General features: G+C 40.6%; 1 protein-coding gene across 1 annotated transcript in view; it reads left to right on the top strand.

The window, feature by feature from the left end:
• The window catches only part of LOC122800743 (maltase-glucoamylase, intestinal-like), a 1,506,799-nt gene that overhangs the window by 1,438,201 nt on the left and 41,250 nt on the right, over positions 1 to 27,348 (top strand). The window contains exon 45 of the mRNA XM_044069982.1: positions 3,719 to 3,807. Coding sequence (XP_043925917.1) covers positions 3,719 to 3,807 — 89 coding nt within the window. The remainder of the gene's footprint in view (positions 1 to 3,718; positions 3,808 to 27,348) is intronic.

Here is a 27,348-nt window from a genome sequence, read left to right on the forward strand (position 1 = left end):
AAGTTTTCAGATGACTGCAAGCTAGGAGCAGTCATTGAATCCCCAAATGTCTTAGCCATTGGACAAAAAGGTTGTCCCAAATAAATAACTGATGCCAAAATCATGGACTGAAACTAATTGTCAGAGATACATTACTGTATCCTTTGGGAAGTCATCTATCCCAGGGAACTATAAGACCCAGTTGTTCAGGATGTGGGAATGTATGTGGACAGTGCTCTAACTTTTGAATAACGTGTATCTGTTGTTGTCATGTATATTCAGACACAAGAGATGACCTGTGTCTGGTATACAAGGCATCCTCTGACCCATTACTGTTGAATTTATTGTGCAACAGGAAGTCACACTGCATCAGAAATAGTCTAAGAATGTAAACCTCTTCTGCAGAATCAAATGAACAGTTTGTAAAGACATGTATATTTCACAGATGAAATTCTGCCACAGTGGAATAGAATCCCCATCCATATAAAACAAAGCTCATCCCTGTCTGCATTCAAGCACAACTTGGATCTATGGATGGGAAATGCAACATAACCATTTAAGCCCCACTGTATTACTACTAATGTACAGAGGCAGCACCTAACAAATTTATCCTATGCTTGGATCCCCTTAAATTAGCTACAGTGTAATCTCAGTTATTCTAATTAGAGGTAATATATAATTATTGACCATGGGGTGAGTAAGGTCAATTTGTAAACAAATGCAATAGGTTATTTCAAGCACAGAAGATGAAACTGGCTAGGGTTAGGAAGTCCCAAAAGGGCAGATAGCTTAGTATTTACCTATAAACCTATAACAGCAACTTGTTAATGATAAAATCATTCTTCTTCAGTGAGCCACATGGCTGGGGGGGGGGGGGGGGCAGATGTGAATCACTCTCAGCTTCTGGTGCTGAGTCCCAAAACCTTGAAAACTAAAAAGAGGAAAGGCTGTCAGCTGCAGCATTGACTTTTTGTGGTACAAATGTGGTAGAAAACATTAAATTAATTTTGACGCTGTGCAAAACCAGTAATCTCAACACTGAATGAACTCATGTTGCCTTTGATGTTTCCTTTTTCAGAGCCTCCACAACTGCCTTATTATCAGAATAGAATACCACCTTCCAATTTGCAAATTTCCTTTGCTATACCACTGTGGCTATCCATATCAGCAATATCTCTGAATACAACAGTCTTAAGACCACCGGCAATTAATTGTAAAGTAGAAGCACCAGCAGAAAGAGAATAAATAGTAAAAAATCGTGCAGAAACACGGCTGAAAATTTCCGTCAAACAATCGTTTAGAATCCAAAACTTTTAATGTACAGTAAGTGCTTTCGCAGTGAGACCATTGCTTCATCAGACATACTGCAACTAGTCACAAACTTGATTTAAAGAGAACAAAACTCATTTAATCAATCAATTAACATAAGGCATAGACACCTTAAAGGTACAAAGACAGTAAACCTAAAAACATACCTATAAGTAAAAAGAAAACATATACAAATAAAGAATAAAAAGTAAAAACATCAATTTCTACATTTTAAGTTTCCTGGACTTTAAAACAGGCTTCAAAGAAAGAAAATCATTAAGCCCATGCCCTCTATGTGCAGCTAATTTGAAAATCCAACGAAGCACAATCCTTTCTGTTTCATTAATCAAATAGGCAAATCCAATAGACATCTTAGGGAACGTATTAGGGGTCATTATTATTGTGCCCATAGGGGCTTAGAGTATAGTGCAACAGCCAAACACATTAAGCAAGAAGGTGATGAACATAGCATATGTTATATATGTATAAGAACAGTTGTATTTCATGTGCTGGAAGTAGTATATGAGAGTGTTAGGATGGGCAATTTAATTAATGAAACAGAAAGTATTGTGCTTCGTTGGATTTTCAGGTTAGCTTCACATAGAGGGCATGGGCTTAATGATTTTTTTTCTTTGAAGGCTGTTTTCAAAGTCCAGGAAACTTAAAAGGTAGAAATTGATGTTTTTACTTTTTATTCTTTATTTGTATATGTTTTCTTTTTACTTATAGGCATGTTTTAGGTTTATTGTCTTTGTATCTTTAAGGTTTCCATGCCTTATGTTAATTGATTGATCAAATGATTTTTGTTCTAGTTAAATCAAGTTTGTGACTAGTTGCAGTATGTCTGATGAAGCAATGCTCTCATTGCGAAAGTGCTTACTCTACATTAAAAGTTTTGGGAATTTTTCAGTCATGTTTCTGTACAATTTTGTACTATTTATTTGTTTACTGCTAATATCTCTAAATAGGTTAATAACCCTACTCTGACCTTCTAACAGTGATTGCAGCCAGTGCACTATGACCCATTTGTCATGCAGTTAACCCCCATCCCTTAAGGACAGAGTTGTCCATGAACAGGTAAATAGTATCTGAGGATTTGCATGCAGACATAGACTATATATCTTGGTCCATAAGGGAACAAGGATATAACATGGCTAGGCCTGTAGAGGCCTTAGAGCCAGTAGCCTAGTAACCTCCTATAATCCTATGATGCTATGATCCTAAGAGATCCAATCTCTTTGCCAAAAATGAAACTCCATTAAAGTCAGAAAGAAAAATGGGCCAATTGGGTAAGTCTTGTTTTATTCTCCTTGTGACTGTCACTCGATGCTTTTCATGTCCACATTTTAACATATTGGTGAGTTACCTTAAAAAGATTCTGCCTAGAGCTGCTGATCTATTAGCAAAGCTTAGCAGCCCATTAAACTCCATAACATAATGAGTCCTCAGTTTCTTGGCTTGCCAGAGCAGCTTGATGGCTCCTGTAAGTCTCATCAGCTTTCCTTCTCATAACGTGAATGCTGATGCTTTAACATCAGCTGTCAGCCCCCAAAATGAAAGATATGGGGCTGATCCCTCCGTTCTGTACACAGTCAGAGGATCCCTTAGCTGTTGGCTTATGATGACAAACTACAGTTTGCCTCTCTGGGCCTCATCTTCCCCTGGTCCAACTATATGAAAGTTATCAAGGTAATGAGTTGTTCTCTGCCCTGAAGAAATCCTTTATCAACACCATTGAAGAGCCAAACTGAATTTTTAGAATGTTAAGCATGCTGTGGGACAAAGCATAGGCATACACTTTTTGAAATAAAATTATCACCAAAACTGATGCCTAGTAAGGACCAGTCTTCTTTCCAAATCATGAGGAACTTGAACAATGACTCGATGTCTACTTGTGGAATGTCTAGTAACTGTATGAGCAGTATTTATATGGACCATGAGTGCCCTTCAGTGTGTGGTGGTCTGTGATTATGAGGTTTGTAGTCCTCTTTCTGCACATACATCATGCCACTAGCAGCTGTGTTAGTTACACACCTTCTAATGTTGAGGGTGGGGTCATATGACTCACTGGTGCACTTCTGTTACTGCACTACAGCTCCACATTACATCATATTTATAGTATACAGCATTGCATGCTGTCATGCTGTCATGAGTTTTAGTAGTGTCATTTATGCCAGCCTGCTTACCTGCATTTACATTTCAGCAACTTATAATTGTCTGATGTAAAATATCATGGCGCTAGCACATGTACTCCACTGTTTTAAGACATTTGTCAGTTTTTTTAAACCATTTTCGGGGCTATGGTCTTACTCACGTTTTAGCATTTCAATCATGCTTAACCAAAATGTGTTATGTTTATAGTACTTACTAAATAATTCAGTTTTCAAGATATACCATATGAGTAACATCATAAATAACTGTTTTTTCCTAGCCGCCAAAATCCTATGGAACTAATAGTTCCTCTAGATGATAATGGAGAAGCACGTGGTCAACTTTTCTGGGATGATGGTCAAAGCATTGGTATGTGCCTCTTCCTGTTGTTTAATAAAGAATATCTGCTACCTTACGCAAACTTGGTCTGCTTATGCCATAAGCCTTTTGTGTAAATGTAGCAATTTATATGCTAACTATAATATGCCAACTGACATGTTTCCATACAGTATATGGTACTGCTTTGTTCTGATTATTGGAATATTGTTCTAAGTATTCTGAATATCCTCGATGAAAAATATGTCAGAAATACACAGTATCTGGTTCTCATCAGACCTTTCAAAATATATGACTACATTACATACTTTTGAAAGGTACTGATCTGTTGCTTGTTTATAAACAGAAAGCTGTCTATGACTATCAATACAACTATGATATAGTAATAAAACTGCTGGGAACTATTTTCTTTCATGAAATGTTGTATAGCTGAAAATGCAAAAATAAAGAAAGTTACCTTAGGATTATTAATCAGTGCCAGGAGTGAGACAATTAGAGAGGGAAATATGGAGACTGATTAAGAGAGGGGGTTGTCATGAAACTTGGAGTGTGATCAAAAAGTAGGCACATTTAGGTATTAATTAAGAAAGGGGCAATCAGAACAATCAGTACTTCCATTTTTCAGGTATAGGAAAACTGGAATTTAATCATAAGTAGGCCAGCTTTACCTAAGGAGAAAGGAAATCTATAAGATTACTGAGAATCTTCTCATACAGAGAAACACTTTAACACTTAGTGATGACAAAGCCTTTTAAGTCAAATGACATGATATTCCTGCAGTTTGTACTTATACTTCAAAGTCAAAGTCAAAGTAAACTTTATTGACCTTCAGAAATCACACAAGTTCAAAAATTAAACGAAATTCCGTATCTCTAGACTCAATGTGCAGACAACATATCGACTATTTTCACAGACATTTACACATGTAACACCTGGCTATTACATCACAGACATGCAGGTAGACAGGCTAATATTGCATATAATTAGAAATACATTTTAACATTTTTTGAACTGAACACTTACTTGCATGCGACTTTAGTATTGAACAGGTACTTGGTTAAGAGATTGCATTGATCCTTGCACAGAAAGAGACACTGAGTATTGCACTGTGAACATTAGATTATTGCACTATGGACCTTAGAGTTCTGCACTATGGTTAATTTATGAATTTACATGTATTGCACTGAAAGAAGAGATATTTTACTGCATTGCTACTGCCCTGGATGGCCTATAAGTTACAGTCATGGTGAATATTGCACTAAGTATTAGGTGAGACTGGTAACCAGGTTCTTGCACAAATTGAGACAGTTTCTACTGACCCAGTTGGACATCATGGAGTGTAGTGGTTATTAGAGTTCAGCAGCCTGATGACATTAGAGAAAAAGTTGTTCCTGAATCTCATAGATGTTCATCGTGTTTCACTGTTGCAGTCATCACTGTAGGGTTCTCCCCTGCTGGCAGGCAGTCCTCGGTTGGCCAGAATCCCAAAGTCTGGGTCTGGCATCGGCTGCTCAGCCATGCTCCCTGACGTCAGTGCGCCAGGAGTACAAAACTGGCAGCCGACGCCATGTTCTCCAGTCTTTCTTGCCATGCGGTGAAAGCAGTTCGCAAGTGCCGGTCGGCTGACTCCTGACAATTTTTCGTACTTCAGTCCGAAGACTTACTTCTTCTACTCAAAGCTAAGTACCCCGTTGGGGAAACTTTTTTCTTGCTCCAGTCCGATGTCAGAAAAAGTTAATAATTGTATTTCTTGTGGGAAGCAAATACCTCATAAGGATTTCCATTCTTACTGTATTCCTTGCTTAGGCCCCGACCACGACGTAGCTATTTGTCGGTTTTGTGCTAGATTTAACCAACGTACGATTAAGCGAAGGTACGATTTTGCATTTCATTATTTCGGTAGGCGAATTAATTACAAAATGTTGTCGGACACGCTTCTGACTACCGGAGTTCACAAACGACGCAAGGATAAAGACAGGCCTCCGAGGTCCAAAACAGACGACATTTTACAAGCAGAGCCAGCTTCTGGTTTGGCCATCATCAGTGAGGCGCTTTCGCAGCCCCTGCCGTCGGCTATTTCGGAACCGATTGCCGAAACGGACTCCCACAAGGAGCCAACTAGGCCTTTGAGTACTTCAGCTGTAGGACCTTCGGACAATGCTTCCTCGGATGGGTCCGGAGCCGCTGTGCAGGTACCGGCTTCCGAGGGGGGTTTTGGGCCTACACAGCTTCTGATAAAGGCAAAGCCAAAGACAAAGGCAAAGACTCCTTCCAAATCTAAGACTTCAGCCCAGGCCTCTTCTGATCCGGGACCCAAATCCCAAAAACAGTTACTTAAGATGGCGGAGGTCTTACTTACCATGATTAGGGTTTCACATCCCCCACCAGATAAAAGGCCAAGGCAGGAATTGGATTATGACTCTTCTGATCAGGCATCTATTTCTTCAGTGTCTTCCTCTGGCCAGGATCATTCTTTTCCTCTTTATGAGGATTCTGATGCTGAGGAATCCATTCCTTCAGCTTCTCCCCCTGAGGATTTTTCATTTGGGGAAACTTTACATGAAATGAGGGAACATTTTCACTGGGAAGGGCAGGAGTACTCAGAATCTAAGAGAAGACTTAGGGATTTTCTTTTTCTTCCCCAACATAGACCCCTGGATATCCCTCCTATTTTGGATATTGTGGATGATGCCTTCTCTGAGGCTAACTTAACTCCTGACTCTTTTCCTCCAGCACCTGCTAAGCCATACAGATATTATAGGGTCCCTGATTCTCACCAGTTCCTATTCAAGAATCCTACTGCTGATCCTAAAACCATTTCTCAGGGCCCTAAGGGGGTTAAGGCCGCTTCTGCTAAAAACCCCATTCCAACAGATTAGGATTCCAGAGCTTTAGAGAGATGGGGCAAAAAAGTGTACACTTGTGCAACTTTATCTATTAGGCTTTAAACTGTCAATTTCATATGCTTAAATACCAGCAATTTCTACTGTCTGTTATGAAACAAAAGCTAGCTTCCATTTCCGCATGTGCAGATAATAAGGAATTACATGATTTGATGCTTGTCACTGAACAAGTAGGGAAGCATGGTTTACACTGTGGTTTTGATGCCTTGGAGGCTTCTTGTAGGGCTGCTGCCTCTGGCACAGTCATTAGAAGACATGCTTGGTTAAAAGAACAAAACTTGCCTGATCAAGTGAAAGCTAAGTTACTGGATGCACCTGTTCAGCATAATGTTTTGTTTGGAACTAAGGCTGAAGAGGTGATAAAGAAGATGGAGGATAAGGCAAAATCCATGCAAATGGTTAAGGATTTCTTACAAGTACAGCCCCCCAGATTTAGTAGGAATTGGCCAACTAAAAATTGGTCCTTTCCCTATTCAGACAGGCCGCAGAGGGGTAGATATAGACGCTCCAGAGGAAGGCCCCAAACGCCGACCTCCTACAGACCAAGACAGTGGACTGCTTCCACCCCTAGGGGTGGAGAGGACAGGCCTCAAACTCATAGAAAACAGGCTCAATGACTCCCTCTGCTGGGCTGCAGGAACTTCTTTCCTGGAAGCCCCTCTCGGAGAAAAACTCTCTCTTTTTCACCTAAATTGGACTTACATAACCCAAGACAAGTGAGTTCTGGATGTGGTTTCAAGAGGTTACAAATTCCACTTTCATACCCTGCCAAGACCAAACGGATGGCTGGACCTACCAAAACATCAATGGTCAGAGGCCTTAAACCAGGTGGAAGCCCTCATGGCTATGAGGGCCATAGAACTGGTTCCACTTTCAGAAATGGGGCAAGGTTTTTACTCAAGGCTCTTTCTAGTCCCCAGAAAGCAAAATTCATGGAGACCCATCCTGGATCTGTCAGTCTTGAACACTTTCCTGGAGATACTAAAATTTAAGATGCTTACTCTGCAGCAGCTACTGCCAATGTTGAGCAAAAATGCATGGATGGTAACACTGGATTTAAAGGAGGCTTACTGACACATTCCTATCAGACAGGAGTGCAGAAAATACCTCAGGTTCAAGGCCGGCTCGAGGCATTACCAATTCTCTGCGCTGCCCTTTGGATTGTCTACTGTGCCCAGGGTCTTCACCAAATGCCTGGCACCAGTAGTAGCTTATTGCAGACTCAAGGGAATTCAAATTTACCCTTATCTGGATGACTGTCTTATTCAAGCAGACAGCAAGGATGTCTTACTCCAGCATCTAAAATTTGTTCAGAATCTTCTCAAGTTCCTGGGATTCACTGTGAACATAAAAAAGTCAAATTTGACACCCTCACAACAGATAACTTTTATGGGTGCTCTTCTAAACACAACAACCCAGATGGCATTTCTGACATACGAAAAACAATTACAGCTGGCTTAAGGCTGAAGAGGTGATAAAGAAGATGGAGGATAAGGCAAAATCCATGCAAATGGTTAAGGATTTCTTACAAGTACAGCCCCCCAGATTTAGTAGGAATTGGCCAACTAAAAATTGGTCCTTTCCCTATTCAGACAGGCCGCAGAGGGGTAGATATAGACGCTCCAGAGGAAGGCCCCAAACGCCGACCTCCTACAGACCAAGACAGTGGACTGCTTCCACCCCTAGGGGTGGAGAGGACAGGCCTCAAACTCATAGAAAACAGGCTCAATGACTCCCTCTGCTGGGCTGCAGGAACTTCTTTCCTGGAAGCCCCTCTCGGAGAAAAACTCTCTCTTTTTCACCTAAATTGGACTTACATAACCCAAGACAAGTGAGTTCTGGATGTGGTTTCAAGAGGTTACAAATTCCACTTTCATACCCTGCCAAGACCAAACGGATGGCTGGATCTACCAAAACATCAATGGTCAGAGGCCTTAAACCAGGTGGAAGCCCTCATGGCTATGAGGGCCATAGAACTGGTTCCACTTTCAGAAATGGGGCAAGGTTTTTACTCAAGGCTCTTTCTAGTCTCCAGAAAGCAAAATTCATGGAGACCCACCCTGGATCTGTCAGTCTTGAACACTTTCCTGGAGATACTAAAATTTAAGATGCTTACTCTGCAGCAGCTACTGCCAATGTTGAGCAAAAATGCATGGATGGTAACACTGGATTTAAAGGAGGCTTACTTACACATTCCTATCAGACAGGAGTGCAGAAAATACCTCAGGTTCAAGGCCGGCTCGAGGCATTACCAATTCTCTGCGCTGCCCTTTGGATTGTCTACTGTGCCCAGGGTCTTCACCAAATGCCTGGCACCAGTAGTAGCTTATTGCAGACTCAAGGGAATTCAAATTTACCCTTATCTGGACGACTGTCTTATTCAAGCAGACAGCAAGGATGTCTTACTCCAGCATCTAAAATTTGTTCAGAATCATCTCAAGTTCCTGGGATTCACTGTGAACATAAAAAAGTCAAATTTGACACCCTCAAAACAGATAACTTTTATGGGTACTCTTCTAAACACAACAACCCAGATGGCATTTCTGACATACGAAAAACAATTACAGCTGGCTTCAACTTTCAAAACCTGGGCATCATTAACTCAGCTATCTGCAAGGAAATTCCTGCAGGCTTTGGGTTACATGGCATCCTGCATCCTTCTCGTATCATATGCAAGACTACATATGAGGAAAATACAGTGGTACCTAAAAAGTGTATGGTCCCAGCATTACTACAGTCTAGACACACAGATCACCATCCTGCCTTGTCTACAAAAGGAATTCCTATGGTGGACCAAGGCATGTATTCACAACAAAGGGAAAGCCTTCAGTCTGCCTCCAGCCAGCCAGATACTAACCACGGACACCTCAGATTACGCACAGGGAGCCCATTTGCAGGGAAAATGTCTGCAAGGCTTTTGGACAAAGGATCAGAAGCACCTGCATATCAATTTAAAGGAAATCTTAGCTGCTCAGAATGCTCTCTTGGCCTTCAGGGATCTTCTACAACCAGGACAACTACTGATAAGGACAGACAACACCACAGTTATGTGGTATATAAACAAGCAAGGGGGTTCACACTCCTACCCCCTTTGCAGACTAGCCATGACTCTATGGAACACAGCTCAAGCTTGCAAAGTGGACCTACAAGCTCAGTTCCTACCAGGGAAACAAAATATTTTGGCAGACAGCCTGAGCAGGAACCTGTCAGACCCTCACGAATGGATGCTGGACACACAAATATTCAAGATGATTACAGCAGTCTGGGGCTGCTCGCACATATATCTTTTTGCATCTCCCCTCAACCATCAAGTACGGATTTTTGCACAAGGACATTCCACGAGCTAGCATGGAAAGTGGATGCACTATCATTCAGTTGGAGAAACCTCTCGGGGTATGCCTTCCCACCTCTACCTCTTCTTCCATGGGTGTTATTAAAGATCAAGCAAGACAAGCCCAAGATGATAATTTTACTGGCCCCAAACTGGCCTCGACAGTTTTGGTACTCAACACTGATGAATCTTTCACAGGAGCCCCCTTGGGTTTTACCTCAGACTCCAAGTCTTTTGTCCCAACACCACGGTCAGGTTCTGCACTCTCATGTCAAAACTCTCAGCCTGGCAGCCTGGCTAATTCAGGGTCTATGATTAATCCTCTCCTTCCCAAGCAGGTTATGGATGTCATTTTAGAAGCCAGATGCCCTAGCACTAGAAAATCTTATGCAGGAAAATGGAAAAGATTTTGCACCTGGATGCATGATCAGGATTCGGATCCTCTTACTCCTAATATTCCTCTGATTTTACTGTACCTGACAGACCTATTACATAAAGGTCTCTCCTTCTCTTCCATAAAGATACATGCCTCTGCTATCTCTGCTCATTATAATACAGACCCTCTAATCTTTTCCCACTAACTCATGAGACAGTTTCTCGGAGGAGCTAAGAATTTAAGGCCCCCTAGATCACCACCCATTCCTGCCTGGGATCTCAACTATGTTTTGGAAAAACTCACTCTACCTCCTTTTGAGCCTGCTGCCACATCTGACATCAAGTTTTTATCATGGAAGACAGCCATCCTGTTAGCGTTGACCTCAGCCAGGAGAGTTTTGGAGTTGCAAGCACTCATGGCTGTGGAACCTTATATTATTTTTCACCAAGACAGGGTGTCTTTAAGGACTAATCCTACTTTCATGCCTAAGGTGGTTTCCAAAGTGGCTTTAAATCAAACTATTCACCTGCCAACCTTTTTCTCCAATCCTCAAAATAGTAGGGAAAGGATCTTGCATTCCTTGGATGTACACAGACAACTTCGTTTTTATCTGGATAAAACCAAGAATGTCAGGAAGAGCAATTGTTTGTTTCTTATGCTTCAAGTTCCCATGGCAAAGCCATTTCAAAACAGACCATTTCTAAATGGATCGCTCATGGAATCAGATTTTGTTACTCTCACCATGGAAAGCAATTCCCAGGAAGTATTAGGACTCACTGTACCAGGGCTGCTGCTACTTCAGCTGCCTTCCTCAGGGGAGTACCTACCAAAGACATTTTGGAAGCTGCAACTTGGAGTTCTGTGCATACTTTTTCTAAGCACTACAATCTACCTCTCTACTCTAAGTCTAGGGCAGGCTTTGCTTCTGCAGTCTTGCAGGGCCTTCTAGCCGCCCCCACTACTTTATGACCACTTCCTTTTTCTTCTGCTTTGGGATTCAACCCTACAGTGATGACTGCAACAGTGAAACACAATGAACATAGTACAGTTGTGTACACTTACCATAAATGTAGATGTTCGAGTGTCTTCACTGTTGCAGTCTGGGTTACCCTCCCTCCTGTCCCCTCTTACCTTTTCTTTTGTGTGGTTCCCTACTTCACCCTTCTTCTGAGGTGTATTTGCAAAGGGTATGGGGTTATACTCATTTTTGGACTCCTGACATCTGGGGCAAGAAAAACTGGAGAACATGGTGTCGGCTGCCAGTTTTGTACTCCTGGTGCACTGACGTCAGGGAGCATGGCTGAGCAGTCGATGCCGGACCCAGACTTTGGGATTCTGGCTGACCGAGGACTGCCTGCCGGCAGGGGAGAACCCTACAGTGATGACTGCAACAGTGAAGACACTCAAACATCTACATTTATGGTAAGTGTACACAACTGTACTTTCTGCAACGTATGCTTCGGAATCACTTTCCAGATGATAGATGCAGGAACAGTCTGTAAGCAGGGTGAGTGCACTCATTAATTATTGTTCTGGACCTGCTGAGACATCTGGATAAGTACACGTCGTGGATGGGTGGTAAGGTGGTCTCAATGATCCTCTCGGCTGTCTTCACCACTCTCTGGAGGGATTTGTGTTCAGAGGTAGAGCAGCTTCCATACCATACTACGAGGTTGTTCATCAGAATGCTTTCTGTTATACCTCTGTAGAAGGTAGTGAGAACTGCCAATGGGAGATTCACTGTCCTCAGCCTTTGAAAAGGTGCAGCCTCTGGTGTGCTTTTTTGACTATGACATTTGTATTTGTGTTATACGATAAGTCCTCATCGATGTGCACTCCCAGAAACCTTGTGCTTCTCACTATTTCAGCTGTTTTTCCATTGATGGGGAGGGGAGGATGTTCCTTGCAATTTTTCCTGTAGTCCACAATTATCTGTTTTGCCTAATTGTTAAACTGGGATTCTGTGGTTCACAATGGAACAAAATGATAAAAGAGGAAGGAAAAATATCCACTTTTTGTCGATGGTTTGAAACGCAAACCAGATTTGTCCAGCATTGTAAAATCTGATGATAATATGTTATTGTTTGTAGTGCTCTCAGCACTCTCCAGTTTTGTCTATTAACACACCTTCACTAAACTTTAATTCAGACACAGATGCAAATCTTGGACATATCCAGCTATATTCTTTGCCTGCATTCACTGACATCTTGATCATAACAGTCTGAGCCTGTTCTGTCAAGGACTGGGTACGAACCAATAGCTAATGCCATACTGAAATAGCATTCCACTGCATTGCATGCATACTCCCATGTTCACACTCATATTCACACTGATAAATAATGCATCATCTTCAATCATCGTGTAAGCATGCCTGTAGCATTTTTTTTCCAAACACCTTTATTGAATTATCACTTGTGACATAGGCATATTTACATTCATATAAAATTATATTAACATGACAAACATTATACTTCACATATACATCATATAACCTAAGCAATATTACATACATTATTCAATTTCTGCCTTTTTATTTTAAACAAGAAACATCTTTAGTAAACCATCACTTACTACATAGCTAATCATACATTTATAGAAATTACAACAAACCACACAGACACAAGTCTAGTTGCAAGCATTTTACATCACAAACCATACTGACACACTCCCAATTGCAAACATTATACATCACTTATAATCTACCCAATCTTTCTCACTCAATCATTCAGCAGTTCATTTAAGTTCTGCTGCTTTTTAGGCCTCATTCCTCACTTGGATGTATTGTTCCCACTATTCCCATGTTTTCCTATGTAGTTTTCTCTTATACTTTTCTAATGATCTGAATTCCAATTGTTTTACCCAGTATAGTTGCTACTTGCAGTATAGTTGCAGCCACCATTATTAGACACAGCAAAGCCACATGTCTGTGGCATGTTGGAAGAAAATAGGGAGCTTCATAAGAACCCATTTTAAAATAAGGAACATATACTGACCTCACACAAAATGTATTATTCCCTCCAAGGCATGGATTTAAAAATTAAGCTGCTGTGTGCTGTACTAGACTGATACTTACATCTGAATTGTATAAATGAGCTGGGACATAATGATGCTCTGTTATTAAAACCATGCCTCAAAAAGTGAAGTGCAAAAATGTTTTAATATAAGTTTTAATTTTTATCATGTGAAATATAAAATGTCTGTGTGTAAAAATGGTAAATTGTAATTTGGTTACAAAAAAGAGTCTTCAAATATTAAAGATTACGATTTTAGCTAGGATTCATTTATGAGTTTAAGTGTAATCATCAGTAGAATACGTTCCTACTTAAACTGATTACTTCTGAAACTGATTGGTGATACATGAAGAAACATCTGCATGATGTTTATAAGTAAGTGCTTAATCCTTATTATTTATTATGGTGTAAAAATGCTTATTAATGTAAACAGTTTACAAACAAATGATAATAATATTTTAGTTAGGGTTTTACTAAGCCAAGTGTAATGGACATGTGACCAAGCCTGGGATTCAGAAAGAACTCTTAACACTGGCAGTGAAAGCAGCGGACTGTTTCTACAATGTGGGAAAATGCAATTCGGAGAAATGTTATCTACACTGAAGCATTATCAGCTAAACTGCAGGATTCTGAATTGCCCTTAAATACCATGAGTGCTAATGTGCACTTTCCTGTGGTATTAAAGACTGGCAGCCCACTCATCACATTTGCACAGGTGCACTCCATTCATTCACTCACACACACACACACACACACACACACACACACACACACACACACACACACACATGAACACACATGCACGCACGCACACACACACACGAACACACACGCACACACACTCTCTCTCTCGGTCATACATCTTAGCTGTCCATGAGTTCACACAATGTCCCTGATGTATCTTATTTTTCCCCTGCCCCTCACACATCACAAACAATCACAGTCAGACAATATTGTTTCATGCTTCTTACTGCTCATAAACTGTATCGTGATGCTATCACCTTTGTTCTATTACATTTTTACACAAGTCTAAGTAACAATTTAAACATTCTTCCTGATGTCATCTAATATTCCAACTGGCTTTGTCCTGAAGTCTCCCACCACATTAACACCCCACTCTATACCTCTCAGCCACCCCCTAATTTTACAGTCCACTCTTCTGTTGTCTTTTATATGTACCCTACCCCTTCATAATTCATGAACCATTGTAATCTGTGAATATTGCCAGAAGTTAGTGGCTCATGCTTCTTCTTATGTAAAGATATCCTCTTACACTAACTCCTTGGTTACTATAAAGGGTTAAGTCTCTTGCTCGCTGTGTCAAGAGTACAAAGTTTAAATCCCCATTATTTATTTATTTTAACTATCTTTGGGGTAAACTGATGTCTCATAGAGCTAACTCTACTACAGAACTGGAGGTGAATGTCAAAGGTACATGGTTTAGATTTTTGAAAGTGTCTTTAAAGCAAAATATAATGACTATCTGTAATGTCCCCCCACCCCATTTAATAATACTGCAAACTGTTGTTTTATTGTACATTTAAGTACCTTTTAGGCATAATATAAAATGTATCCCTTGTGTCTACTGTTCAACCCATCCCATATCTTTTATGCTACAAAATGTTGTTCTGTTATATACTTAAATGCCTTTAAGGCACAATACAAAGAAAGTGCCCTCCCAATTTTGCAAGATTTCCTGATTACAGTAGAAGAGTGAAGCAGTATGACAGCTCCCCCCCATCCACACATTCACAGATTTATGCACATGAGCACACACACTCACACACACACACACACACACACACACACACACACACACACACACACACACACACACACAGCGTCCCATCATATATACACTGACCAATATATATGGATCTATGGATCGAAAGACCAACTGTCCAAATCCAACCCTACCGAAACCCATTTACCGAAACTGCTTTCACCGAAAAAGCAGTTTCGGTAAACGGAAGGTAGAACACGCAAACACATACACAAAAACAAAAAAATACCCCCCCCCACTTTTATATTCTCACTCCGAGATCGCACTACAGTGGGGAAAAGGGAATGTTCCCTTATCCCCACTGTAGTCCGATCTCACCCACTGTCACTCCCCCCCCCCGATTCCCTGTACTTTCACGAAAGTTTCGTAAAAGCACTTTTTTTGTTAAAAAGTGCTTTCGCGAAACTGTGACAGCCCATTTCCCTTTCTGTGAAACAGTCTTTCGGTAGACTGTCCTAGACCCAGATATATATATATAGATATAGATATATATATATATAGATATAGTCGACAGTTCATATGATCGACTGTTTATTTGGTCGACAGTTCATTTGATCGACAAGCATTTTAGGCTGTGCCCCCCCCCCTAACTATATATATCAACTCCAGGGTCACACAACATTGGGGAAGGGGGCAAATGCTTGTCAAATGAACTGTCGACCAAATAAACAGTCGATCATATGAACTGTCGACCAAGTCATATAGACCCAGATATATATATATATATATATATATATATATATATATATATATATATATATATATATCTATATATAAAATGAGTACTAGTATTCTTTTGTTTGAATTAAATTTTGGTTTGATATTTTTTAAGTTAAATCAATCTAGTTTATATATTGTTTCTGCAATTTTGTGCCATTGTACAGTCAATCCTAACTATATTGAGCTGATTCTACAAAACCAAATTCAGTCACCCATTCTTTTTTTTTTGTTTTTTTTTGCATACACCTTTATTTAATAATCACTTAAGCCATAGGGAAATTTATATTAAAGACACAAGGAAGAAAATTTGCAAATTATAAACTGAATTTTAATATAGCTTTCTTTCTACATGGATCCAAAAATAGATATGTTTTTGAATATAAATTACAAGGTAATCTGGTCTTAAAAGTGTTTTTTTTTTTGGAACTCATTTTCCTATAACCATCCAGGCTTAATGACTGATTCTTTCTCTGCATTTCATAGTGCCATACATTCAGCACAGTTATCAACCAAAAAGGATTTAGGAGATTTTTTTGAAAACTCCTCTTAGCACCCCCTGTGTATCTAGAAAGCACACTGCTGTACTGCTTTGTCAAGCCAGTTGGAGGGGGTAACACATATACACACTATCCCACTAAATTGCTGAACAGTCATTTTTGGGCCGCAACTACATGAATCCCAAAAGCATGAGTAAGAATTTTAGACATTCCACTGATGAAAATCCTTTGTAAGAATACTGATGATTCCATTGGTAAGTGAATATTACACACTGGCTTCCATCCTGTCTCTCACTGTTCAGATCATCCAGTTCTAACACCACTAACTGAGTCATGACTCAAATGGCTATGCTACAGAGATAGTCTGAAAAAAGCAGTAATGTGAATATAAGGAATCTAGCTGCTGCCTGGAATAAACTAATTAATAGTTTAACATATGAAGCACTCTTATCCCCTAAGTAGGGTTGACAATACATTTATCAGTGGTGCAACAGGTGGCACACTTTGGTGCAGAAAGCTGTGGGTTCTATTTCCACACCAGTCAGATGGATTGCTAACACTGCAGTAGAGCATAAGGGAGTGCTGCACTCTTGAGTGCATTGCCCACCTGCCTGAGATAGTAGTAGCCCAGTTGGATGTAAAAGATTCCACTGCACCTGTCGAAAAGCGTAGGGATCATTGATTTATTTACAAAATAATTTGTATTCGCAATATATTTACATATTTACAAATATTTATAAATGTACAGATATATAGATACACAAATCTGTTTACACATATTCATAATTTCTTTTGCAATTATATTAAAGTCTTATCCCTATTAGATCCCTTCTCTTTTTTCCATAATCATCTGCTTATACTTAATATTGCTGTTAAAATCCATTTACCATTAAGAATAAATTTGTTTATTCTTTAATTCCTTAGAACCTATATAACATAAAAGAACTTTTTATCCATTTTTTTAACATATTCTTTACTTCAGTTGTTATAATATCACTATTTAATCATATTCATGTTTATTTTATCCACTTCTATTACATCTTTGAAAAAATCTTCAAACAATATAAATACATTCTATCACTTTTCTTTTTATACAGCATATTTCCTTTTACTGGCAATTTATCTATTACCAGTCTCCGCAAAAATCTTGACATTTTAATTTTTGAGTACACAATTTGCTTCTTATTTTTATAGCTTTAATTTTTTTTTTCATCTGTTAGATTTTCCCATGGTTTTACATTATAATGTTTTTTCCCGGTCCCCTTCAATAAACACATTACACCGAATGATATTCAGCTACCTTTATTAAACTTCCATAAATGTAACTTTGTTAACCAATATTTTTTACAATTAAAACATAATATAGCTGATGTTAATCACAGCATAAACATCCATGTAATGTTAATCAGGACAGCGTGACCTCACTCATCCTGACCCAGTAAGCATCGCCCATACCTCCACTCACTTATTTTACTTATGAATCAGCGCCCCATCACTCACTTCATTTACCACTTAAACATCCAACCAATATTTAATTTATCAAGCAGCCTCCAACTGTTCACTTTCCTTTCCCAACTCATTGAAATGAACATCCAACAACAGAGGGGGGACAGAAGAGGACAATCCTGTCCCTCTTCTCCTTGCCAAAATGAGATTCCCTACTCAATTACACTTGCATAAACCCCTTAATCCCCTCCTTACCCGTACCTAATTTCCTCCCAGTCATTTAACCCTTTCATCCCCATCCTCTTACCTCCCACTAATATATTTATCTAACCACCCCTCTGAAGATTTCCCTGAACAAATCGGTTTGTTACCAAACCACATTTATCATTACAATCTTATACCATATTTGTTCTGTCTTTTTTATTTTTCACAAAAATATTTTTTCCTGGTAACATTTTATTTCTTCATTTATACATTATTTTTTCTCTTTTACCATACTCCAAAATGTATCATACCTATATTTATACATATTTGCTACTAATCACTCTTCTTTCTTGTTTATCCTCTTCAACACTTTGTAAAATTTAATGAAGCAGCATATGCCACTGGGTTAATTAACCTTATATCTCGTTCCTTATTTACATACAAAACTTCTCTTTTACTGGGTTTAACCTAGAGCCTCACATAAATGAAAACAATATCTGAAATAATCATTTTCTAATACTGTTGGTAACATAAACTTACTTGCCAAGTATGATCTTTATCTGTCAGTACTGAATTTATCAAAAAAGCCTTTTTTTCTGAAGGATAGTTTATATGTCATAAGGAAAATCAGGTCTGTTTTATTTCTTCTATTGTTTTCCCCCATTAAATTCTACTTATATCTTTATTTTCAAATGTTATACCTAACGAAGAAATTTCGTTCATTGTAAAAATATACACCCTGTCTTTACTATATCATCTAAAACTTTACTTTTCTCTTTATTTAAAGCCACCCCTATCACTTCTAGATAGATACCCATTTTTGCAGATTATTATTTTCTTAATCCATGTTTTGCAATTTGTATGTCATATGCATATGTTAACAGAAATGGAATTCTTAACCCTTTAGGTGTTATATATCCCACCTCCTTCAATTTTAATGTATTTCACATACTATTAAATTCATAACTAATTCCAAGAGTTTATTATATCCATGTTAACAGACATATAATTAAGTATGCATTTAAATATTGTTTCCCTTTCTTTTTTGTTATATATGCATATGAGGCTATTAGTCTATATAGATATTTTTCCATCTTAAATCCACTACTGTAATTTGGCCCATTTCTACTATTGTAATATCTAATATTTTTATATTTTCTTGGCATAATGTACATATACCTGAGCATGTTTATTTGCCTATATTCTAAATAACAGTACCATTCCAAAGTTTTTCTGTCTGCACCCTTTCTTCTTCTGTTAATATTCTAATGTCATCTAACACTATTACTTGAACATCTACTGCAGCAACCATTTATATGCGCACTTTGAACAGAGAGAAACCTGGCTAACAATAAGAAAAACAATATTCCTATTTAAGAGTGAACCTGCAAGATACCCTAAAAATTATAGACCAAATAACTTGCCTTCCAATGACATATAAACTATACACAGGGACTGATGCCAACAGAGTTTATAGTCATTTAGAAGAAAACTCAATTATGGCAGTAGAACAAAAGGGCAGTAAAAGGAAGTCATATGGACCAAAGGATCATCTGTTGTTAAATAAAGTCAGTGGACGACTGTAAAAAGGGGAGTCATCTAAGTATGGCATGGATTGACTGCAAAAAAAAAAATGATATTATCCCACATTCATAAGATACACCCTACACTGATTGACTACATTACAGTGACCATGAAACAGTGGCAGACCACTTTGCAATTAAGCCATGATAAAGGACAAAGTAGTTATCCCAAGGATAAAAATACAAAGGAGGATATTCCATGGAGACTTTCTGCCACCACTGCTATTCTGCCTTGCCTTTAACCCATTAAGCTGTCTACTTAACAGCTTAGGCCATGGCTATAATTTGCCTCCTAGAAAACAACAACATGTAAGGATTTCTCATCTTCTCTTTCTTAATGATTTAAATCTGTATAGTTCATCAGATGAGTAACTGAAAGTACAACTGCAAGTTGTCAAAACTTTTTCAGATGATATAAGAATATCATTTGGTATTGATAAATGTGCAAAAGCAACCTATAAAGCAGGAAAAATGCAGCACCAGGAAAACATCAGTGTGAGACAAAAATGTGATATAAAAGAACTTCAGCAAGAGGAAATGTATAAATATTTGGGACTTGAAGGAAAAAGAATAAAACATGAACAAATGCAAATAAAATTTAGTAAGGAATACTCTGGAAGACTTAATTTAATCCTGAAAACAGCTCTTGATATCTAAGATCAAAATCCCAGCTATAAACCAATTTGCTCTTCCTGTCCTAACTTACAGTTCTGGAGTGATTAACTGGCCCCAAAATGTGTTGGATAGATTAGACAGGAAAACAAGAAGTTTGCTTCATGCTCACCAGATGATTTATAACATGTATAGGTCTGCAGTCGGGGGACTCCACACATATCTGCTGACCTCACAAGACTCATGTTTAGTGAAAGTTTTGAAACATGAGTAGAATAAATCTAAGATGACTTCTTTGTTTATTATAGCAGAAGCATATCAGGGTCAAGCAGGAATGGAAATCAAAGGGCCAGATGAGAAGGCAAGAAATGTGAAGAATGCATAAATATAACTGCAAGTTTAGAAAACCTCTGGAAGAACCTGGTGTTGATTAGAAATGAATGCATGAATGGTTAAGGAGAGGTGAATTCAAACCAAGAGATGAAAGGTTAATATTGGAGGCCCAAGATAGTGGGCTATGTACATGCTGGTTTACAAAATCCATTGAACATGTAGGAGAAACAGAGAAATGTAGGTTTTGTAATACCAAATTGGAAACAGTAGCTCACCTTGTTGCTGGTTGTGACATACTAATGGCAGAAGGACTGATTACTGAAAGGCCTAATAATGTGGCAAGGCTCTTCCACTAAGGATTGTGCAAACATTATGGTATTGAAGTGGCTGAAAAACACTGGAAACATGAGCCACAAAGCATCATAGAAAATTATGAAATTTACATCTCATGTGATTACCCATTACCAACAGTTCAAAAGATAGATAATAGAAAACTGGATATAGTGGTCCATGAAAAGAAGACAAAAGTAGCATTGATCATTGAAATTGCCACACTCACTGACTACAGTGTCTTGGGTACAGAGAGACACAAAGTTGATCTGCAGGCAGAAACAAGAGCAATGTGGAAGAAAGATACCCAGACATTTCCAATAGTAGTAGGAGCAACAGGTCTTATAAAAAAAATCTGCAATCATATTTAGATATATTACCAATACATGTAACCCTGTATGAATTGTAGAAGGAATCATTACTGGGCACATTGAGGGTGCTGCAAGGAGCGTTTTTGGCTGACAGAGATTGAAACAATATTAATTTAATAAACTTTAGTCATACTTTGACTTAGGAATGGGGTCCATTACCATCATGGTATTAGAAATTCAAAAGATTTGGTGAAATAAAAAAAATGTAAAATACTATTCTCCTATTAATATTCTTCATACTGTTCACATTTAAAGCTAATATTTTCAGCTTTATAGAACAGTTATTAAATAATTTTCTTTTCCCTTAACTTTCTTATTTTCTTTAACCATTATATTTTTACATTTTCTTTTTACTTTCCCTAACTCTCTTTCCTATTGAATTTCTCTTGCTGTTTACTATATGCCACTCTGACTCTTCTTCATTTGTTTCATTTGTCTCTCTTTATTTTTTCTTTTTCCTATTTTTTGTCTTTCCCCTTAAATGTAAATACCCTTTCTATGTTTTTCTTGTTGTGTTGCGTGTTCTTGTACATTTTCTAAATCTTTTTCTTGCACAGTTTCACCTTTGTTTTCATTTTCATGTTCATTTTCATTTTCTTTGTCATTGTCTTTTATTTCTACCTCACATTCTAACCATGAATGTCCTGATGTTAAGTTGTCAATCTCGCCTTCATTCTTGCTGGATGGGTTCGGAGCTGATCCTCGGCTCTGACTCGGCCACTTACTAAAGCTCGAGAGCTAATTTTACTGGCTCGAGGCAACCCTATATCCCATGATGCAAGGCGATAACTACCCAGATCTCGTTTGCCGCTTTCGCTTGCGAGGTGCATTTTTACCGGCTCCTGGTAAGTTTTCAAATTTTCAGACTTTTAGTCACTCCCTTTTCTTTTTAGTCCACTACTGTTATTGTTTAACTCTTAACGGTTAGATTTTGAACCCTATCTCCCATTAGTGTTTTCCCTTTTCCAGTTCTTTATCCCTTCCCCTAAGTTAGGCCTTAAGCCTCCCCCTTTCCTAATTTTTTGTCAGGGATTCTGTGTGGTGTTTGGGTGTGTTTGTATCCCTGTTTTATTTTTTATTTGGATTGGGTGTTTTATTGTGTGTGTGTGTGTGTGCGTGTGTGTTTTGATACTTAGTGTTCCCTCAACCCAGTTATGTCGAAGGACACAAAGGTCTCAGGCTTCAAGAAGTGTGACTCGTGCTGTCAGAAAATGTCTCTGACAGATGGTCACACTTCTTGTGTTTACTGCCTGGACCTCTGCACCTGCAGGACTCTTGTTCTGTCTGCCATGCCTTCAGCCCAAGAGTCCTGCAGGAGCGCAGAAATAAACTAATACTGAGGGGCTTATTAAAGCCTGAGAGCTCCCCTACTAAGTCTGCTCCGGGGAAGCCCTCGAAACCAGTAAAGCCTTCGGCTCCAAGCCCTAAGCCATTGGCTACTGGCTCGCCTTCTGTGACGAGATTGGCTCCGGCTGGAGCCGATCCTTCTGTGTCACAGCTTACAGTATCGGCTCCAGCTGATGCCGATACTGCTAAATCTAGGCACTCACTGTTGGCTCCGGCTGGAGCCGACGTATCCTCGGCTCCTTCGGCTCCACCTATCTCCAGAAAGAGATCAAGATCCCCTTTGTTGGAGTCCATACATTCGGCTCCGAGATCTCCCCTGCTCTTGGAGCAGAGCCATCGGAGCCGATCTTCTCGGTCATCCAGGCTGTCTGACCACGACCTCGAGAGAGTGGTGAGTAGACTATTAAAGTCTCAGGCATTGGCCCAAATGCTCCATTGCCCGTCTCATCAGACGGTAGCTATTACACATCCACCTAACATTCCTCCTTCGACTCTTCTACAGAGCTCGGTGCCGGAGCTTCTCGGAGCTGTGACTGTTGTGGCTTCGGAGCCGATACCTCCCCCTTCGGCTCCATCATCCTCTGCTCCGATCTCCTCCTTGATGCCTTCATTGGAGGGATCTGGGCATCTGGTCTCTCTCATCAGCTTTGAGGGGGCGAGTGGTATCGAACCCTTGTCCGACCCCGTTCTCCCTCTCAGAGCTTCGGCGCTGGTGAGCTCAGCCCCGATATCAGCCTCGGAGCCTTCCCTGTCGGTGCGGCCGAGGGTTCCTATCTCTTCAGAGCGGGAGCCTTCTAGCCTCTCTGATGGGGGAGCCTTTGAGGTGATGAGAAGTGTACTAGACCCAGGGCGTAGTCAACGGTCAGTTCCATCAGCTCCTCCCACTACAGTGCCTGCTGACGTCTCTTCCCACTCTCTTGCTCCCGGACCCAGAGATCCAATGCCTCAGGTTTCCCCACTGGGAATATCTTCCTCTTCCGAGGCTTCTCCTGACCCGTCAGGTGAGCCTCCGCATAAGAGGACATGTAAGAGGAAACATCTATTACATCCAATACTGACTTGGATGAGTTGGAGGGATCCCCAAGGTCCCCCTCTGAGGATGTCTCTTTCTCAGACATCCTTGAACTCCTTAAGCAGAGGGGGAACTGGCCTTCCCTTAATCCTTCCGAGGATGAGTCGGTATACCTGGAGGCATTCGGGTCTCGACCCTCCACCTCCTGGGTGTCTCCGCCTTTCGACCCACTTATGGACTTGGTGGCTCAGAAGGCGTGGATGGCCCCGGATTCGGTGGAACCCATTCCTTGGAGGCCTTCTAAATTCATCACGGCCCCACATGATAGGCAATTTTTGACAAAAGGTGTCCCGGTTGATGCCATGGTGGTGGCTGCAGCCACCAAGAAGGAACTAGCTGATCCTTCAGTACCTGTCCATCCTCCTAACAAGGATTCCAGGACTATGGATAGGTACAGCAAGTGGATATTTTCTTCAGCGACCTTTGCCATGCGGACGCTGAACTACATGTTTCACTTCACTCACCTTCAAAGTGATGTACTTAAAGAGTTGGGGGAAGTTTTACTGGATCCGTCAGCTGCTGGGTCCCAGGATAAAATTAACTCACAGCTAGGAATCCTAAACTCCATTGTTAACTCCTCCATGTGGCTCATTTCATATGCAGCCGATGGAGCGAGTAGGGCTGCAGGCACAGAAGTGGCTTTAAGGCGTCAATCCTGGATGCAGCTTTGTAATTTTGCAGACCCCTTCAAGGCATCCTTCACAAACTCTCCCTATGATGGTTCGACCCTGTTCAGACCTCAAGTAAAAGACACCTTGACTAGATGCGAACAAGATGGCAAGACTCTTTCTGCTGTAGGAGTCCGTTTCTCCACCCCTTCAAGACCTTATCCAAAAGGTCAGAAGGGAGGGAAAATGTGGTTCCACAAATCTCAAGAAGTCACGCCTGACACACGAGGTCAGTTTACCCCCAGAGGCAGAGGGGGTAACAACAACAGACGCCACCCTAGGGGCAGAGGGGGTCCGCAGAATCAGGGTAGCAGGGACCCTCTCTCTGACAAACCCTTCCAGCATCCCTGAGATGTTGCCCGATTGTCCACCTTTGGAGGCAGTTGGGGGAAGATTATCGCTGTACCCAAAAGCCTGGCTTTCCCTTTCTCAAGACAAATGGGTACAGTCGATCATATCTGAGGGTTACATTCAAACCCCAATTCAGCAAAAGGGAACCCTTCCAGATGTTCCACCCAGTCTAAGGGAACTAGCCGTACCAGAGGTATCAAAACTGCTAGCAAAAAGAGCCATTCAGCCAGTCCGAGCAGACCAAATAGGATCCGGAATCTACTCAAGGTTCTTTTTAGTACCAAAAAAGACAGGGGACTGGAGACCAATATTAGATCTCAGGAAACTAAACAAGTTTGTAAAGAAAATAAGATTCCGGATGGTCACGCTTCAGACCATATTACCCTTTCTGGGCAAGGACAATTGGATGTGCTCGGTGGACCTTCAGGATGCGTACTATCACATAAAAATTCATAGGCGCTCCAAAAGGTTTCTCCACTTTCGGCTGGGGGCCAGTCACTTCCAATTCAGAGCCCTCCCATTTGGACTCACTACAGCCCCCAGAGTGTTCACCAAATGTATGGCAGCAGTTACAGCTCACCTGAGACATCAAGGATTCCAGGTGTTTCCATATCTAGACGACTGGCTCCTCACTGCCACCACCAGGCATCAACTTCTCCAAACCAGTGATTACACCATTCACATTTGCAGAGGGCTAGGGATCTCTATAAATTTCGAAAAATCTGCCTTGTCGCCTTGTCAATCTATTACCTTCATAGGCGCCAAATTGGACACCGTACAACTTTCAGCAAAGTTAACAGATCAAAGGATCTTGGATATTCAAAACCACATCCATGTGCTTCTCCAGAGCGACAAAATTCAGGCCAGGTTTGCCCTGAAAGTATTGGGTCTTATGGCGGCCGCCATAACACTTCTTCCCCTTGCCTGCTTTTACATGCATCTCCTACAGTGGATGCTGTTCGCTCAATGGTCTTTTCAATGGCTTCCCATGCATCACAGGATCATGATAACTCCAATTTGCAAAAGGCATCTCACCTGGTGGATATTGTCCCCTCAAGTCCATCAGGGCAGACCCTTTGTTCCTCCTGCCCCGGTCACCACAGTTACATCGGACGCCTCCCTGATCGGGTGGGGGGGCATTATCAGGGCAGGATGGTCCATGGCACTTGGCAACCTTTTGAATGCCACCTGCACATAAATGTCCTGGAGATGAGAGCAGTGCTTTTAACGTGCAAGCCCTCCACAACTCTCTTCCCCTGGGGACTATTGCAGTCCAAATGGACAATATGTCCGTAGTGTGGTATATCAACAGGCAGGGTGGAACCAAGTCTTATTCACTGTGTCAAGAGGCACTCAGACTTTGGCAGTGGGCAATCTCTTCTCAGCGGTTTCTGATAGCAACGCATATCCCCGGGAAATCCAACATCATAGCGGACAGGTTGAGCAGAGCTATTCTCATGCCTCATGAGTGGTCTCTCAAACAATCTGTGACGGAAGAGATTTTTCAGAAATGGGGCCTTCCTTGCTGCAATCTTTTTGCTACGCCTCAAAACAGCAAATGCCCCGACTTCTTCTCCCTCTTCCCCCTTCCGGGCCATCCCCCCAGAGACGCTCTAATACAAGATTGGCCCCGGGGACTTCTCTATGCTTTTCCTCCCTTTCCTATAATACCACAAGTAATTCAGAAAGCAACCGCCTTGAGAGCCAAGATGATTCTCAGTGCCCCTTATTGGCCTCAACAGATATGGTTCCCGTTCCTGCATCATTATCTTTTGGTACAGCCATGGCACCTGGACCCGGTTCCAGATCTTCTGACCCACCAGTCGGGGCAGCTGCACCAATCCATACCTTCTCTCAACCTCACTGCTTGGTTGCTCCACTTCCATCCCTAGCCAGGCTTCCTATGATTTCTAATCCCGTCCAGGATATCATAGTAGCTTCCCTTAAATCTTCCACCAGAAGGATTTACACTAGTAAATGGCAACGTTTCTCCTTCTGGGCAAAAGCTAGGAACATAGACCCCTTTACTGCTCTGATTCATTCGGTCTTGGAATTCCTAGCAGAAATATTTCACTCAGGATCTTCTTCCTCCACAGTAAAAGTTCAGTTGGCAGCCATTTCAAATTTTCATATTGGCTTGTTGGACCACAACATCATGTCCCATAAACTTTGCAAGGCATTCCTTCGAGGTGTATTTTTACTTAAGCCTCCGATTAGAGACCCCCCACCACAGTGGGATCTAAATTTAATCTTAACATCCTTGATTCTTCCCCCCTTTGAACCTGCGGCTACCTGTTCATTGAAATTTCTTTCTTGGAAGACACTCTTCTTGGTCGCCATTACTTCTGCCAGGAGAGTATCTGAGCTTCATGCCCTCTGCATTCGTCCTCCCTACTTAATCTTCCACAAAGACAGAGTTTCTCTAAGGACTAATCTGTCTTTTTTACCCAAAGTGGCATCGCAGACAAACTTAAATCAATCTATTGATCTTCCAGTTTTTTTCCCGAACTATTCTAATAGAGCGGAGCAAAAGCTACATTATCTCGATGTTCACCACCAACTCAGATATTATTTGGACAGAACCAAACAATTTAGGAAATCTGATCAACTGTTTTTATCCTATGCAGAGAACAGGA

Source organism: Protopterus annectens, chromosome 4.part1, assembly GCF_019279795.1.
Source record: "Protopterus annectens isolate FY-2018-M chromosome 4.part1, PAN1.0, whole genome shotgun sequence".
NCBI lineage: Eukaryota > Metazoa > Chordata > Ceratodontiformes > Protopteridae > Protopterus > Protopterus annectens.